This window comes from Leucopleurus acutus (assembly GCF_964270905.1).
Source record: "Leucopleurus acutus genome assembly, chromosome: 10".
NCBI classification, from domain to species: domain Eukaryota; kingdom Metazoa; phylum Chordata; class Mammalia; order Artiodactyla; family Delphinidae; genus Leucopleurus; species Leucopleurus acutus.
The window spans coordinates 48,443,555-48,461,572 of NC_139153.1; the positions used below are offsets into that span (position 1 = coordinate 48,443,555).

General features: G+C 40.3%; 1 protein-coding gene across 2 annotated transcripts in view; it reads right to left on the reverse strand.

The window, feature by feature from the left end:
• The window catches only part of OXSR1 (oxidative stress responsive kinase 1), a 100,725-nt gene that overhangs the window by 40,225 nt on the left and 42,482 nt on the right, over positions 1-18,018 (reverse strand). For both annotated transcript variants that reach the window (XM_082848463.1, XM_082848462.1), the window contains exon 5: positions 3,692-3,747. In XM_082848463.1, coding sequence (XP_082704589.1) covers positions 3,692-3,747 — 56 coding nt within the window. The remainder of the gene's footprint in view (positions 1-3,691; positions 3,748-18,018) is intronic.

Genomic DNA, 18,018 nt, shown 5'->3' on the forward strand with positions numbered 1-18,018 from the left:
ACCAATACCAAGTAATACCAAGTTTTAGACCAATAACTGTTTTTAGTAACGTATCAGTCTCTTAAATTATGTAGAAAACAAAAAGTGCAGTTACAAACCACTGTTACAATAATAGTAGCTTTTATACATCCCCATGTATTTACCTTTACTGGGATCTTTATTTCTTCATACTGCTTGCAGTTACTGTCTAGGGTCCTCTGATTTTACCTTGCAAGACTCCCTTGAGCATTTCTTACAGGGCAGGTCTATTCCCTCAGCTTTTGTTTACCTGGAAATGTCTTAATTTCTCCCTCATTTTTGAAAAACAGTTTTACTGGATATATGATTCTTGGTTGACACTTTTTCTTTCAGCACTTTGAATATATTGTCTCTCTGCCTTCTGGCCTCCAAAGTTTCTGATGAGAAATCTGCTGACAACCTTATTTAGGACCCTTGTATGTGATGAGTCACTTTTCTCTTGCTGTTTTCAAAATTCTTTGTCTTTGCCTTTTATAAGTTTGATTATAATGTGAGTCTCTGAGTCTCTCAGAGTTCACCTTAGTTGGAGATCACTGAGCTTCTTAGATGTTTGTCTTTCATCAAGTTTGAGATGTTTCCAGCCATTATTATTTTTTTGTGTGTGGTACACGGGCCTCTCACTGTTGTGGCCTCTCCCGTTGCGCAGCACAGGCTCCGGACGCGCAGGCTCAGCGGCCATGGCTCACGGGCCCAGCTGCTCCGTGGCATGTGGGATCTTCCCGGACCGGGGCACGAACCCGTGTCCCCGGCATCGGCAGGCGGACTCTCAACCACTGCGCCACCAGGGAAGCCCTCCAGCCATTATTTCTTCAAATATTCTCTCTGCCCCTTTCTTCTCCTTCTAGGCCTCCCACAGTGTGTATGTTGGTCTGCTTAATGGTATCCAAACAGGTCCCTCAGGCTCTATTAACTTTTCTTCAATCATTTTCCTTTCTGTTGCTTAGACTTGATAATTTCCAGTTTTCTATCTTCAAGTTCACCAATTATTTCTTCTGCCAGCTCAAGTCTGCATTTAAATCCTTCTAGTGAGTTTTTCATTTCACAATACAAGTTATTGTAGCTCCAGAATTTCTTTTTGGTTTCTTTTGAGGTTTTCTCTCCCTATTAATATGTAGATTTTATTCACACATCATTGTTTTGAGTTTTTCCATATCTTCTTTAAATTCTCTGAACATTTTAAGATAGCTGTTTTAAAGTCTTTGTCTAGTAGATGTGCCATCAGGTCTTTTCCAGTGATAGTTTCTGTTCGTTTATTTATTTCCTTTGAATAGGCCATACTTTCCTGTTTCACTGAGTGCTCTGTGATTTTTTTGTTGCTGTTGAAGACTGGACATTTGAATCTAATAAGGTGGTAATGCTGGAAATCAGATTCTCCCCCTTTCCTGGGGTTTGCTGTTTTTTGTTATTTTTTTTTGTTTGTTTTTTGGGGGTTGTGGTAGGCTGTATCTGTGCTAAGCATCAGCCTGAAATGTAGAGTTAAGATCTTCTCAGATCTTTTCTGCACCTTTTCCTGGGAATGAACATTCACTTTCCAATTTTCCCTGCAAATGTAGTTTTGTTTTTTGTTTTTGTTTTTTTTTTGGACATGCCACGTGGCTTGTGGCATCTTAGTTCCCTGACCAGGGAATCAAACCCAGGCCCTCAGCAGTGAAAGTGCAGAGTCCTAACCACTGGACTGCCAGGAAAGTCTCTATAGTTTTGTTTTGTTTTTTTTCCCCCTGTAGTTGTTTTTTGATGTCCTAGTCTTTAAAGTCTGGCTCGAAAAAGGGCAAGAAGAGAAGGGAAGGAAAAAAGGCCATGGCCTGTTAAAGTCCCTTGGAAATCACTTGGAAGGGAGGAGCTGCAACAACAATGGCTGCCTGTCTCTTTGTACCTCTGTGATCAGAAGCAATCAGTATTCAGAGCATATCCTGGATATCTGGAGGACAGGATCTTTTCTGCCACCATGGTTCCTGCAAGCTGCTCCAAACACATGTGCATAGCTGCCTGCCAGGTGGCTGATAGGCAAGGAATGAGTAGCTCTGAAATTAACTGTAATTTACCTTCCAAGTCTTGCCCTAGAATTTTCAAGCAATCAGTGGAATGCAGAATTCCGACATTAGACAAATTCTGCCAATTCAATTGTTGTTTAGGTGGGGAGAAGATTCTTGGTGCTTCCTACTCTGCCATCTTCCCAGAATTCTCTCTTCTTTAGTTTCTTACCACTTGATTTTGCTTCTCTAAACAATACAGTGTAATTGTGCCTGGTTTTGAACTTATATAAATGGAATCACAAGCTATATATTCTGACTAGCTTCGTTCACTCTATATTTTTATAATTTATTTAATGCTTTTGTATACAGTTGTAGTTCTATTCATTTTCATCACTATATAGTATTCCAAAGTATAAATTAACTACAATTTACTTATCCATTCTACTAACAAAAGACCTGGGACTGTTTCAAACTTTCAATGCTTATAAGCACTATGGCACACTGAAGTATGAGTTTCTCTATGCCATACACCTAGAAGCTAAAGTCTCTGGGTATGCATATCTTCAACTTAATAAAGTGTTGGTACTGTTTCTATTCCCACCATCAGAAGGTGAGATTCTCCCTTGCTTTACATCCACACTGATAACTAGTACTGTCAGATGTGTTTGCTAGGTCAGTCAGTATAATGTGGTATCCCCAATGCTATTTTACTTCGCATTTAATTGCTAGCTAGTGAGGCTGACCACCTTTTATTATATTTATGTTTTGATGTCATTTGAGATTATCTGATTTTTCCTTAATGAGTTCTTTGTATGTTCTAAATTTGAGCCCCTTGTCAAGTTATTCATGCTGCAGATATCTTCTCTGTGGTTTTGCTTTTTTACTTATTAATGGTGACAAACTGTTCTTCTTTCGATGAACAGTAGTTGCTAATTTTACAGGAGCCAAATTTATCAATCTTTTTCTTTACGTTAGAACATGATATGGCTTTGTTAAAATATTCCCTTACCTGAGGACATGAAGATGTGTGCCTAAATTATCTTCTAAAGCTGAAGAAATAATTCAAGGTTTGGGTGGTTATTTTCCTCCTGCCAAACACCTGACTGTTCCAGCAGTGTGGGACCAAGCTGAGGTTTTTTCTCAGATGATCTGCTTGATCTACAATCCTGCAGTTCAGCTATTCTGGAGTTTCACCCTGGTGGAGGGGGCATTTCACCAGGATAGCAACACTGGCAGGCCTTGGACTCCAATTCTTAACTCTTTAGCTCTGAATCTGACAAAAGTACACTTCCACCTCTCAGATGCCTCTTCCTAATTGGCAAATACCCCATTTCTCCCAGGACAGAAGCAGTTCTGTATCACCTCTCTGTAGCATATTTATTCTTAAACGCAATGAGGTTTCTTGACTACTTCTCCTTTAAAAGAAAGTAAAGAATGCTATGAAAACCCACAGATGACGACTTTAATGGGGATAAGGAGTAGATAATTGTAAGGTAATGAGTAATGGTCAGAAAATGCCTAAGACTGAAAATGAAGGATGAGTAGTGGAAGATATCTTGAGTCAGTAGGGATGTGTCAACATAGTATGTTTGACCAGAGAGGGTCCAGGGGATAGAAGAGAAAACTAAGAAAACATAACAGATAAGTAATGTGGTTCTATCAACCATTAAACCAAAATAAAAAGAAATATTAATCATTACCTGCAATCTGTACTGAGCCATCTTCTCCAAGAAGAATATTGCCAGCTTTCACATCTCTTTAAGAAAAAAAAAAATCACTTATTAAAAAACACCTATTCTTTGGAGTCACATAATTTAAGCAGTTCACTATATTCACCACAACACTGTCAATATTTAAATGTTCTATTTTGCATTAAAGGGTATTAAGGCCAACAGTAGAATTTAAAAAATTGTAGTCACTTGTACTAGAATCCAAACATTGTAAACAATAACATATAGCTTTTTACTATTAAATTTGGAAAATCTGAGGTTATTAAATACTCAATTGAGATAATAGTGGCCAAAGAATGTGACCCTCACTTACTATCACCTTACCTACTTTTTAAAATACAATGATTTTTTTTCTACACCCTAATATATGATCAAAAATTTTAAATGGTATGTGGTTGAAAACAGGGACTATTCTATGCCTGTAGCATAAATACATGATGGAAATTATTCAAACATCTCTATATTCTTATTAGTAACTATATATAACAGCTCAAGTAATACATGAACACATTCCTGCTATAAAAACCTAAACATCACTGAAAAGGCCAAAGTTCCTTTTGACCACTGTTCTCAAGTCTAGTATTCTCTCCAAAGTTTTCAACCATTATCAGTCTAGTTAACAGAATATGTTCCTGTGACATATCTGGACTTTTCTTCCAACATAAATGATATCGTACTATCCCTTCAAATCTACAACTTGTTTTTCTCATGCAATAATGTGTCAGTAATATCTAGCAAAATTTACAATCCCTAATTCCTATGAGTAATCCACTTCTTTGATAACCTAGAGAAACTCTCACAATGTTCACAGAATATACAAGGGGGTTGTCTACAGAATTGTTTGTAATAACAAACCAAAAATGGTAGCAACCTAGAAAGTCAACAACAGCAAAAAGATTAAATTAATTCTGTTACATCCATGAAATGGATTAAGGTCAATCAACATGTCATGCCCTCTAATACATAATACATACTGCTAAGTGAACAAATCAAATAGGACAGTGCATTTTGTATGCCACCATTAATGTTACACACACACAAACACACACACCCCTTTCCATACACAGAGAGCAATGAATTTATTTCCTTTAGTGGAGAGGAGTGGGATCAGAGTCTTGTGGGGATGGACTCACTTATTTGTTTCATAATTAAAAATAAATATAATTAAATAAAGAGAGCCAGGCCTTGAAGCTAGACAAGAAAGAAAAGTGAGGCTATCTCATGGAAGAAGACCCTGTTTGTCAGGAAAAAGAACCAGTGAAAGGACACTTCATCTCTTCCTTGTCCCTGTCTTCTTTCCCCTATCCTTAGCTATAACCATTCCTTGGTAAACAATGAACAACAGTTTCACAACTGTGTGTAGCAACGTCACCATACCAAGAGTATACAATACCTTTCCTGAATATATACTGAATCATTCGGAAATCATGTTACTGAGTATTTTTTTCTGCTTATAAATTCAAGCAATTTATAGGACCTTTCCCAGAGGCTGACTTAGAATGGAGGTTGGCTCACTTTGCCCTACAAACCTAAAGTCTACACCATGAACAGGAGAGAACTGAGGATATTTCCTTCCCTTGGTGACAAGACCATTCAACTAAGGCAACCATGAACCTTCAACTCCTTTTTCTGGGCTCATCTGGAATGATATCTAAAATTTAACGGGAAAAACAATATATAGTTTAGTCACTTCCTCCTCTGTGTTTCTGCAGCAGGCTGTAATGTTAGTACAGATCATAAAAATATAATCTTTCTCATTTCACCATGAGTCATATCTTAGTACATTTCTATATCATCAGCACTTACTTAGTATTATAATTAGTGCATAGGGGGCATCTCCCAGATACTCATCAAATAGATTTAAATAACTAAATAGAAGACAACCTGCCTTAAATCTTCTTATGGAGATAAGTGAATCATTAAATCAATCCATCCATCCAACTAAACACTAAAATAAAAATTGATTGTTTCTGAAGAGATGTGTAGTAAATCAATCAATCCAACTTAAATACAAAAATAAAATTGTTCCCTCCTGCCACCCCACCTCCCAACTCCCACCTCCTATCCATCTAAATAGGAGAGCAGTTAAACTATGGTATATCTATATAATGAAATACTATGAATACTAATGAATATATATGTTAATACGGAACAATCTCCAAATATATTAAGTGAAATAACAATACTACATACATCATGTTGCCATTTGTCTTTTTTTTTTTAAGCAGGAGGGAGATATATACAGTATGTTTATATTGCCATAAAAATCTCTCTCAAAGGAATCACGAGAAAATGGCAAGAAGTGGTTCCCTTTAGACCAGGGTACTAGAGGTTCAGTGAAGGAAGGAGATTTTTTCTTTTTTTAAATGCTGTATTATATTTATTTATTGTTTGTTTGTTTATTTATTTATGCCTGCCTTGGGTCTTTGTTGCTGTGAGCGGGCTTTCTCTAGTTACAGCAAGCGGGCCCTACTCTTCGTCGCGGTGCGCGGGCTTCTCATTGTGATGGCTTCTCTTGTTGCAGAGCACAGGCTCTAGGTGCGCGGGCTTCAGTAGTTGTGGCACGCAGGCTAAGTAGTTGTGGCTCGCAGGCTCTAGAGCTCAGGCTCAGCAGTTGTGGTGCACAGGCTTAGTTGCTCTGAGGTATGTGGGATCCTCCTGGACCAGAGCTCGAACCCGTGTCCCCTGCCTTGGCAGGATGATTCTTAACCACTGCGCCACCAGGGAAGTCCCTAAAATGCTTTATTATTTTTAGAACAGTTTTAGATTTACATAAAAATTGAGAAGATAGTGCAGAGGAGTTCCCATACACCTGTCACGCAGTTTCCCCTATTATTAACATGACACATTAAATGGTTCTGTTGCCACAGTAATGAACTAGTATTGATGCATTACTATTAACTAAGGTCTACAATTTATTCAAATATTTTAGTTTTAACCTAATGTCCTTTTTCTTTCCCAGGATACCATGTTCCATTTAGTTGTCATGTCTTCTTAGGGGCTTCTCTTGTCTGTGACAGTTAATCTTTCACTTTCCTTGTTTTTAATGACCTTGACAGTTTTGAGGAGTAATGGTCCAGCATTTTGTAGAATGCCCCTCTATTGGAATTTGTATGATGTTTTCCTCATGATTAAACTGTTGTTATGAGTTTTGGGAAGGAAAACCACAGAAGTCAAGTGCCATTTTCATCACATCCTATCAAGGGTACATAGTTATCACCGTGTTTTAGCACAGTTGATATGGTGAAGACTTGTTTTTTTATCATATACCATTTGTACCATTTGAATTTCTAAGCCTATATTTGCATTACCCACTCAAATAATGTTTTCTAAGCTTTTGTCTTAAGTGAAGAAACAGTAATCCATTTTCAGTAGAACCTACACTTCGGGTGACTACTTTTCCTGATCAATTCTCCAGATAATCAATTCATGTTTCCCTTTTCAAACCAAAAGTGCAAAATATAGAACAGTTTCCAAGAGTAAAAGCAGAGGAAGATCATGAAGCTAAACGGCTCACTGGACAATTAAACACACCACAGTCTGTCCTCACACACAACAGGGCAAATGACCTTTCAAGGAAAAGATCTGTAACTAAATCTCTGGAAATCAATGTAATAGTCCTTAACTGAAGAACCTTTGTTACCTGCCTCAAAGGATATCAAGCAACCCAACAGCCCCAACAGCTAAATCCTCCAACCACTCTTAAATAGCAAGAACAGTGAGTGTTGTTTTTCACAGCTTGATGCCATTTCTCACAAGTCACTATTGCACCAAAGTTACAGATTCCTTTTAAAATTAAAAGGAATATCATAGACATACTTGACTTTCTCATTAGTACAGAATACAAGTTTCTCCCCATCACATTTTTTAAAAAATTTATTTACTTTTAGTTATTTTATTTTTGCCTGTATTGGGTCTTCATTGCTGTGCGCGGGCTTTCTCTGGTTGTGGCGAGCGGGCTTCTCATTGTGGTGGCTTCTCTTGTTGCAGAGCACGGGCTCTAGGCGCACAGGCTTCAGTAGTTGTGGCACATGGGCTCAGTAGTTGTGGCTCGTGGGCTCTAGAGCGCAGGCTCGGTAGTTGTGGTGCACAGATCGAACCCGTGTCCCTGCATTGGCAGGTGGATTCTTAACCACTGTGCCACCAGGGATCAAACCCGTGTCCCTGCATTGGCAGGCGGATTCTTAACCACTGCGCACCCAGGGAAGCCCCCCATTACATTTTTATGACTCATCAATAGGCACAGTTTATGGAAAACATGAAAAAGGCCAAGAGAAGAAATGAATCAAGACAAAAGCTGGAAAATACACTACATTTAGGCATCTTAAACTGACTAAATATCTACCATTTCTGTTAAAGCTAACCTCTTTAAATGGGAAAAATATTTGGGTATGTAGATACAGAGAGAAAAGTGTAAGTCTAATTTAGATACCTGTTCACCCTAGTCAAAACCTCTAAAGCCTGGGGAGTCAAGGAGAAAACACAGTAGAAACAGTAAAATTATTTGACCTAATCCACCGGACTGACACAAATCTACCTGAAATAACAACTGGACTCTAAAGATATGAGAAGTAACAAAACCTACTAAAAACATCCATCTCTGTTTCCCAGTAAAAAAAACTTTATCCCAACGTTTCTCCTGCTGAAATCTCAGTGCATCTTGGCTAAAGTGTAAGTAGGGTTCTTAGCCTTGGCTGCATATTAGGATCTCTTGGGGAACTTTCAGAAGCCCCAATGCCAAGGCCTCATCATAGACCAGTTAAATGAATTTCTGGCAGTGGATCCAGGAACTGGTAATTAAAGTTTCCCAGGTGATTCCAATATGAAGCCAACATTAAGGTTCTCTGATTTTATGTGTAAGAGAATTTCCATTCCAGCAACATGGCAGAGACTTTCATCACTTACTACCCAGGCCTTGGCCCCAAGATACACCATTCCTCTTCTCCAAACACAAAGGAATGCTGGATTAATTAGGGGGGGAAACTGCCACATAAATGAACATGAAATAAAGAAAAGGAAATCTTCAATCTTCAGAAATGAAAAGGACACTTAAGAGCAGAGCAGTAAGCCTTGGGAGACAGAACAGAGATACTCCGCCAAATAGCTAGGGAGCTCAGGCTTTAAAATCCACCCATAAACAGAATACATAGCATTGGGCTAGTTTAAGGTTGAGAAAGAGAACTGAGACCGCTCATACACCTAGGACCCTGGGAAGACTGAGCCACAATGAAACATATACTTGCCAAAGGCAAGCCAGTGAAGCCATATTAAAATAAGACCTAACTGTCTTTAATACAAAAGCATTACTAGGAATAAAAAGCATCATTATATAACAACAACAAAAAAAAGGGAATAATTTACCAAGAAGATAACAATCCTGAACCTGTATGTACCTATAAAATATCTTTCAATCGCAGAGGACTATAGTTCAAAGGGGTCATTAGTGTTGCAGGGCTAACTTCAGCTACTTCTGGCCTCCAGTGTTCTGATGTGAAGTCAACTCCTCCTAATCATACTGATGCTCTGTCTTAGTCTGTTCAGGCTGCTATAACAAAAATACCAGACTGGGCAACTTAAACAACCAACATTTATATCTCATAGTTCTGGAGGCTGGGAAGTCCAAGATCAAAGCAGGGGCAGATTTGGTGCCTGGTGAGGAGCTGCTTCCCTGTTCATGGGTGACCACCTTTTCACTGTATCTTCACAAGGCAGAAGGGGCAAGGGAGTTCTCTGGGGTCTCTTTTTTTTTTTTTTTTTTTTGCGGTACGCGGGCCTCTCACTGTTGTGGCCTCTCCCGTTGCGGAGCACAGGCTCCGGATGCGCAAGGTCAGCAGCCATGGTTCACGGGCCAAGCCGCTCCGCGGCATGTGGGATCTTCCCATACCGGGGCACGAACCCGTGTCCCCTGCATCGGCAGGCGGATTCTCAACCACTGCGCCACAAGGGAAGCCCTCTGGGGTCTCTTTTATAAGGACACTAATACCATTCATGTGGGCTCTACCCTCATGACCTATGTACCTCCCAAAGGCTCCACCTACAAATACCACCACATTGAGGATTAGGTTTCAACATATGAATTCTGAGGGGACACAAACATTCAGTCTATAGCACTCCCCCTACATGATAAGTTGTTTTTCTCTTGCTGCCTTCAAGATATTCTCTTTGTGTTTAGGTTTCAATAGTGTGACTATGATGTGTCTAGGTATAGATCTCTTTGTTATTTATCTTAACTGTGGTTCGTTAAGCTTCTTAAATTTGTAGATTAATGTTTTTCCTCAAATTTGGAAGTTTTAGGTCACTATTTCTTTCAATATTTTTTTGTCCCTTTTACTCATTTAGCTAAATGAGAGCTGGCAGATTTAACAAAGTAGATGTTACAGTCATACACAATTGAGCACAGATTGAATTGTGCCTGAACTTGATGTAAGTCAATTTGATTGCTTTCTAAAAAAGACAGTGGGGCTTCCCTGGTGGCGCAGTGGTTGAGAGTACGCCTGCCAATGCAGGGGATACGGGTTCGTGCCCCGGTCCGGGAAGATCCCACATGCCGCGGAGCGGCTAGGCCCGTGAGCCATGGCCGCTGAGCCTGCGGGTCCCGAGCCTGTGCTCCGCAACAGGAGAGGCCACAACAGTGAGAGGCCCGCGTACTGCAAAAAAGAAAAAGAAAAAAAACAGTGGACTTAACATGTATTTCAGTGTGTATTTTGGGTTAATTTTACCACTGACTATATAAGTCTGAGTATGTAAAGGTTTAGGGAAAAGAATATACTTCTATCCATGTTCTGAAGTGAGGACTTCGACTTTTAAAAATAGAGATACGGATATATTAAATAAGACAACAATAGCATATTTAAAGAATAATAATTCAGTGGCAGAGCTAAATTCTATTGAGTTACTAACTAAAACCTATAATTGATATTTAAACCCAGCATGATATGTATGCCCAGCATCACTGATTAGCACAATATTTCCTAGAAGACTTTGGAAGTAGACTGCTAAATTCAGATCCCAGCTCTGTCACTAGCTGGGTGACCTTTGGCAAGTTACTTAACTCTCTTTGCCTTGATTTCGTCATCTGTAAAATAGGAATAATAATAGTACCAGGGGCTTCCCTGGTGGCGCAGTGGTTAAGAATCCACCTGCCAATGCAGGGGACATGGGTTTGAGCTCTGGACCAGGAGGATCCCACGTGCCGCGGAGCAACTAAGCCCGTGTGCCACAGCTACTGAGCCTGTGCTCTAGAGACCATGAGCCACAACTACTGAGCCTGTGTGCCACAACTACTGAAGCCCACGTGCCTAGAACCTGTGGTCCACACAAAGAGGAGCCACCACAGTAAGAAGTAGGCGCACAGCAACAAAGAGTAGGCCTTGCTCACCGCAACTAGAGAGAAAGCCCATGCGCAGCAATGAAGACCCAACGCAGCCAAAAATTAATTAATTAAAAAAAAATAGTACCAACTCATAAAATAATTGTGAAGATTAAATCAGGTTAAGGTAGAAAATACACTTAGAAAAGTATTTAGGGACTTCCCTGGCGGTCCAGTGTCTAAGACTCCATGCTCCCAATGCAGGGGGCCCGGGTTCGATCCCTGGTCAGGGAACTAGACCCCATATGCTGCAACTAAGAGTTCACATGCCGCAACTAAGGCCCAGTGCAGCCAAATAATAAATACTTAAAAAAAAAAAAGTATTTAGCACACAAGTTGCAGTGAATGCTAGCTGTCATTATTATCTACACCAGGGGTCAACATTTTCTTAAAGGGCCAGATAGTAAATAGGGTTTGTGGGGCAGATGATATCTGTCACCACTACTTTTTCTCTGTAGTGCTAAAATGTGCATGACTGTGTTTTAAAAAAGAAACCCAAACAAAAAAACAAACAAAAAACAGGCATCAGGCTGCATTCATCCTGTGAGCCAGAGTCTGTCAATCACTGATGATCTATATGGTGGTAAAATAAATTTTTTCCTCTCACATGACAGTCTGGGCATGAGTGACATCAGTTCAGCATGGTAACTCCACAGAGTTGGTGATTCAGGTTCCTCATATTTTATTGCTCTACCATCTCTAAGTTCTTGCTGCACAGTCCAAGATGCCTTACTACCACATCCACATTTCAATGGAAGGAAGGAAAGGGCATAAAGAGGTTATGTCACTTTCTGTGAGCAGTGGTTCTCAGCGTATTTGGCAATGTCTAGAGATATTTTAGGTTGTCGCAATGGGCACTGCGGGTGGTGTGTATGTGTGTGCTACTGGCGTGTAATAGGTAGAAGCCGGATATGCTGCTAGATCCGTTCTATAACGCACAGGATAGCCCCTGAAACAAAGAATTGCCCAGCCCAAAAGTCAGTGGTGCTGCGACTGATAAAACCTGTTAAGGGAACACTATTGTTTTCATCACAGTGGCTAGAAACTAAATCACACAGTCAAATCTGGCCTGCATGGGAGGCTATGAAATGCTGCCTTTCCTCTGGATGTTCATGTGCCCAGTAAAAAATGTCTTTTTTCTTTTAATTCTAAAACAAGGGGAGACATATTAGGGGCCATTTAGCAGTCTATGTCTTTCTAGAAGATTACTTGATGAACATGGAATCAGAACTGAGGTATTAACTGAATTCTGTTCATTGCTAGTATCAAGGTATGTATATACAGGGTTATCACCATTCAGAGGACAGGAATCCTGTTTTTCAGGGCACCTTTTCCCTTGACAGTGTAGGAAATAAATGCCTAAACATTTACCCTTTGGTCATGTCCCCTTTTCAGTCATTTGTTAACACATTATTTTAACTAGGTACAAAACAACTGATTAGGTACAATTTTAGATGAAAAATACTATTGTCTTAAGAATATACTCTCAGTGTTTCCAAGATTTCTAGTTTACATGTTATTCCTTAGAATCAATTACTCTCTTTTATCCTTATAAAAAGAAAGTTTGGGGTTTCCCTGGTGGCGCAGTGGTGAAGAATCCACCTGCCAATGCAGGAGACACGGGTTTGAGCCCTCACAACTACTGAGCCTGTGCTCTAGAGCCCACGAGCCACAACTACTGAGCCCGCGTGCCACAACTACTGAAGCCTGCACATCTGGAGCCCATGCTCCACAACAAGAGAAGCTACCACTCCCTGGTGGCACAGTGGTTAAGAATCCGCCTGCCAATGCAGGGGACACAGGTTTGAGCCCTGGTCTGGGAAGATCCCACATGCCGCAGAGCAACTAAGCGCATGCACCACAACTACTGAGCTACTGAGCCTGCACTCTAGAGTCTGCAAGCCACAACTACTGAGCCCCTGTGCCAGAACTACTGAAGCCTGCGTGCCTAGAGCCCGTGCTCCGCAACAAGAGAAGCCACCGCAATGAGAAGCCCGTGCACTGCAACAAAGAGTAGCTCCAGCTCACTGCAACCAGAGAAAAGCCCGCGCACAGCAAAGAAGACCCAATGCAGCCAAAACTAAAATAAATAAAATTAATTAAATTAAAAATAAAAAGAAGCCACTGCAATGAGAAGCCCATGTGCCGCAACAAAGAGTAGCCCCCACTCACCACAACTAGAGAAAGCCCGTGCGCAGCAAGGAAGACCCAACACAGCCAAAAATAAAAATTAATTAATTAAAAAAAAAAGTTTGTTTCCTTTGTAAGACTTAAACAGGTGGAAAAACTTAAACAACTGGAAAGAATTATTCATTTTTCCTAGAATGAGATGCTTCTATAGATGAGTGATTTCACTTACTATACGTTGATTTTCTTTAAAATGCTTCTACTCTCAGGGTAATCTAATCAAAAGTTTGTGTGTAGGGGGAGGGAATGCCTTGTTTTTTTCCTCCATATTCTGATTACTCCTTAAAACCTCAGTTTTACAAATTGGTAGTCGTCTGATCTTTGATCAGTTACTTTTCTGGGCCTTTGCTTGTCTGTTTGCTGATGGATTAGGGTTAAGTAGGTGATTTTTTTTTTAACTGAGGTATAAAATTGTAAGATATAAATAAATAAGATATATTGTAAGATAAATAAATTTGTAAGATATAAATAAAGCTGTAAGATATTTAAAGTGTACAATGTGATGGTTTGGTACACATATACACTGGGAAAGGATTAACTCCATAGAGTTAATTAACACATTTATCACCTCACATATTTACTTTTTTTTTTTTGAGAACATTTAAATCCTACTCTCTTAGTAAACTGCAATAATATGATACAGTGTTATCCACTATAGTCAACATGATATACATGAAATTCTCAGACCTTATTCATCTTATAACTGAAAGTTTGTACTTTCACCAACCTCTCCCTGTTTCCCTCACCCACTCAGCCCCTGGCAACCACTTTTCTACTCTCTATTTCAAGGAATTTAACTGTGCGTGTGTGTGTGTGTGTGTGTGTGTGTGTGTGTGTGTGTGTGTGTTTTAAGATCCCACATATTAAGTGATACCATGCAGTATTTGTCTTTCTCTGTCTGGCTTAATTCACTTAGCATAACATGCCCTCCAAGTTCATCCATGTTGTCACAAATGACAGGACTTCCTCCTTTTCATGGATGAATAAAGTCCATTGTATATGTGTGTGTGTGTGTGTGTGTGTGTGTATCACAATTTCTTTATCCATTCATCCATGACACACACTTAGGTTGTTTCCATATCTTGGCTATTGTGAATAATGCTGAATACGGGAGTACAGATATCTCTTTGAGATAATGACTTCATTTCTTTTGGACATATACCCAGCAATGCTATTTCTGGATCTTATTGTAATTCTTTTTTTTTGGCTGCGCCACAAGGCTTGTGGGATCCTAGCTGCCAGACCAGGGATCAAACCTGTGCCCCCTGCATTGGAAGTGTGGAGTCTTAACCACTGGACCGCCAGGGAAGTCTCCCTGTAATTCTATATTTAATTTCTTGAGGAACCTCCATACTGTTTCCACAGTGGCTGTACCAGTTTACACTCCCAACATCAGTACACAAGGGTTCCTTTTCTCCATATCCTTGCCAGCATCTGATATCTTGTCTTTTTGTTTTGTTTTGTTTTTTGGCTGCACCACACGGCTTGTGCGATTTTAGTTCCCTGGCCAGAGACTGAACCCTGGCCCTTGGCAGTGAAAGCACGGAGTCCTAACCACTTGACCACCAGGGAATTGCCTGATATCTTGTTTTTTTGATAACAGACATCCTAACAGGTGTGAGATGATATTTCATTGTCGTTTTGATTTGCATTTCCCCAATGATTAGTGATGTTGATCACCTTTTTCACATGTATCTGTTGGCTACTTATATGTGTTCCTTGGAAAAATGTCTATTCAGGTCCTTTTCCCATTTTTTTAATTGGGTTGTTTTTATTTTTTTGCCTCTGAGTTGTATGAGTTCCTCCTATTTTGGGGATGTTATCCCCTTAGACATGTGGTTTGTGAATACTTACTCCTATTTAGTAGGTTGCCTTTTTACTTTTTTGATGGTTTCCTTTGCTGTGCAGAAGCTTTTTAGTTTGATGTGGTCTAATTTTTAAAGTTTTTGCTTTTGTTGCCTTTGCGATTGGTGTCAAATCCAAAAAATCACTGCCAAGACCAATTTCAAGGATATGTTTTCTTCTAGGAGTTTTTTTTTTTTTTTTTTGGTACGCAGGCCTCTCACTGTTGTGGCCTCTCCCGTTGCGGAGCACAGGCTCTGGACGCACAGGCTCAGCGGCCATGGCCCACGGGCCCAGCCACTCCGCGGCATGTGGGATCTTCCCGGACCAAGGCATGAACCCGTGTCCCCTGCATCGGCAGGCGGACTCTCAACCACTGAGCCACCAGGGAAGCCCTCTTCTAGGAGTTTTTATACTTTCAGGTCCTAAGTTCATGTCTTTAATCCATTTTGAGTTGATTCCTCTGTATGGTATAAGATAGAGGTCAGTATCATTTTTTTGTATGATGTTTGTTGTGGACTTATCATAAATGGCCTTTATTATGTTATTCCCTCTATACCCAGTTTGTCAAAAGTTTTCATTATGAAAGGATGTTGAATTTTGTCAAAAAGCTTTTTCTGCATTTATTGAGATGACCATGATTTTATGGTTCATTTTGTTAAAGTTGTGTATCATAGTGACTGATTTGCAGATGTTGGACCACGCTTGCATCCCTGGAATAAATCCCACTTAATCATGCTGTATGATCCTCTTAACATACTGTTGAATTTTGTTTGCTAACATTTTGTTGAAGATCTCTGCATATATGTTTATCAAGGATATTGGCCTGTAATTTTCTTTTCTTGTAGTGTCCTTGTCTGGCTTTGGTATCAGGGTAATGCTGGCCTTGTAAAATGAGTTTGTAATGTTTCCTCCTCTTCTAGTTTTTGGAAGAGTTTGAGAAGGATTATTATAAGTTCCTCTTTAAATATTTAGTAAAATTCACCAGTGAAGCCATCAGTCCTGGATTTTTGTTGGGAGGTTTTTGATTATTGAATTGATCTCCTTAGTAGTAATTGGTCCATTTAGATTTTCTATTTTTTCATGATTCAGTCTTGGTAGATTGTATGTTTCTAGGAATTTATCCATTTCTTCTAGGTTGTATAATTTGTTGGCATATAATTGTTCATAGTAGTCTCTTATGATCCCTTATACTTCTGTGGTATCAGCTGTAATGTCTCCTCTTTCATTTCTGAATTTATTTGAGTCCTCTCTCTTTTTCTCTTGGTGAGTCTAGCTAACAATTTGTCTATTTATCTTTTTAAGAAACCAGTTCTTAAAAACTGGTTTCATTGATCTTTTCAACTGTATTTTTAGTCTGTATTTCATATATTTCCACTGTAATGTTTTTATTTAACTTCCTTCTGCTAACTCTGGGCTCAGTCTGTTCTTATTTTTGTAGTTCGTTAAAAGTAGGTGACTTCAAATGTTATATCTTGTTGTGTTCTTCCATTCTTTTTCAGCTTTCTTTGGTTTTAATTGAGCATTTTATATGATTCTATTTTTCTTTCCTCTCTTAGCATATTAATTCTTTTTTTTTTCCTTTTTTAATGGTTGCCCTAGAGTTTGCTCTACACATTTACAACTAATCCAAGTCCACTTTCACATAGCACTATACCACTTCCCTGAGTTTTCTTTCAATCTCATATATCCTGGACTGGGTATTATAGTCTTGCAACCCAGAACTGTCAATAGGCATAGACCAAAAAAAAAAAAAAAAGAAGAAGTTCTAAGCCTGCTCTCTGTGGCCAAAGGATCAGGAAAGGGGCAGCACAGCTCAGACCTAGCAGGGACTCCATCCCTGACTACATAGCTGGAATGGAAGGCTGACTGACTAGGCCAGAACCAGAGGTGCCAATGAAGACCAGACAGGAAACTCCATTGCCCAATCCACATCTAGTGCAGCAGGTAGGCCCATGCTGCCTATACCAGCACCACTGATAGGCCCAGCCAATATCTCCCATTCTTCCACCCAGCAGCAGAAAGTGACCCAGGTCTGGCACCTCTTGGTCCTCTACACCAGGGGTCCCCATTGCCTAGGGTCGCAGACCGTTACTGGGCCGTGGCCTGTTCTAAACCATTCCCCCACCCCCACCCCAGTGTGTGGAAAAATTGTCTTCCATGAAACCAATCCCTGGTGCTAAAAAGTTTGGGGACCGCTGCTCTACACAGTGGCAAAGGATGACCCAGACCCAGTGTATCCCAACTCCCCACTCAGGAGCAAAAGGTGGCCCAGAAAAGTGCCTTTCATGTCCACAGGCAACACCACAGAATGAGTGGGAGCCCAATTGCGGCCAGGTGGCCTGGCCCACAAGGTGAGCCCAAGAAGTGCTCACAGACCCACAGGCACAGCCACTATCTCCCACCTTCCACCTAGCAGCACCAGGCCTGGGGAAGGGCACTCTACTCCAATGGGTGGCATCAGCAGGGATCGAGAAGAGAGTCCCAGCAGTGCCACAGGAACAAAACAAACCAGAACAACACTGCAAGGGCTCTAAAAAATCAGGGCAATTGCCTGCTAAAATATATTATATCACTATATTATTATTTTAATAGGATCAAGAGTCTCCTAACATAACATCCAAAACATCCATGATAAAATTTTAAAAAAAATCATTCAACATACCAAGAACCAGGAAAACCTTCAAAAAGAAAAGACAACTAAATGATGTCAACATGGGCTTCCCTGGTGGTGCAGTGGTTGCGAGTCCACCTGCCGATGCAGGGGACACGGGTTCGTGCCCCGATCCAGGAAGATTCCACATGCCACGGAGCGGCTGCGCCCGTGAGCCATGGCCGCTGAGCCTGCACGTCCGGAGACTGTTGCTCCGCAACGGGAGAGGCCACGACAGTGAGAGGC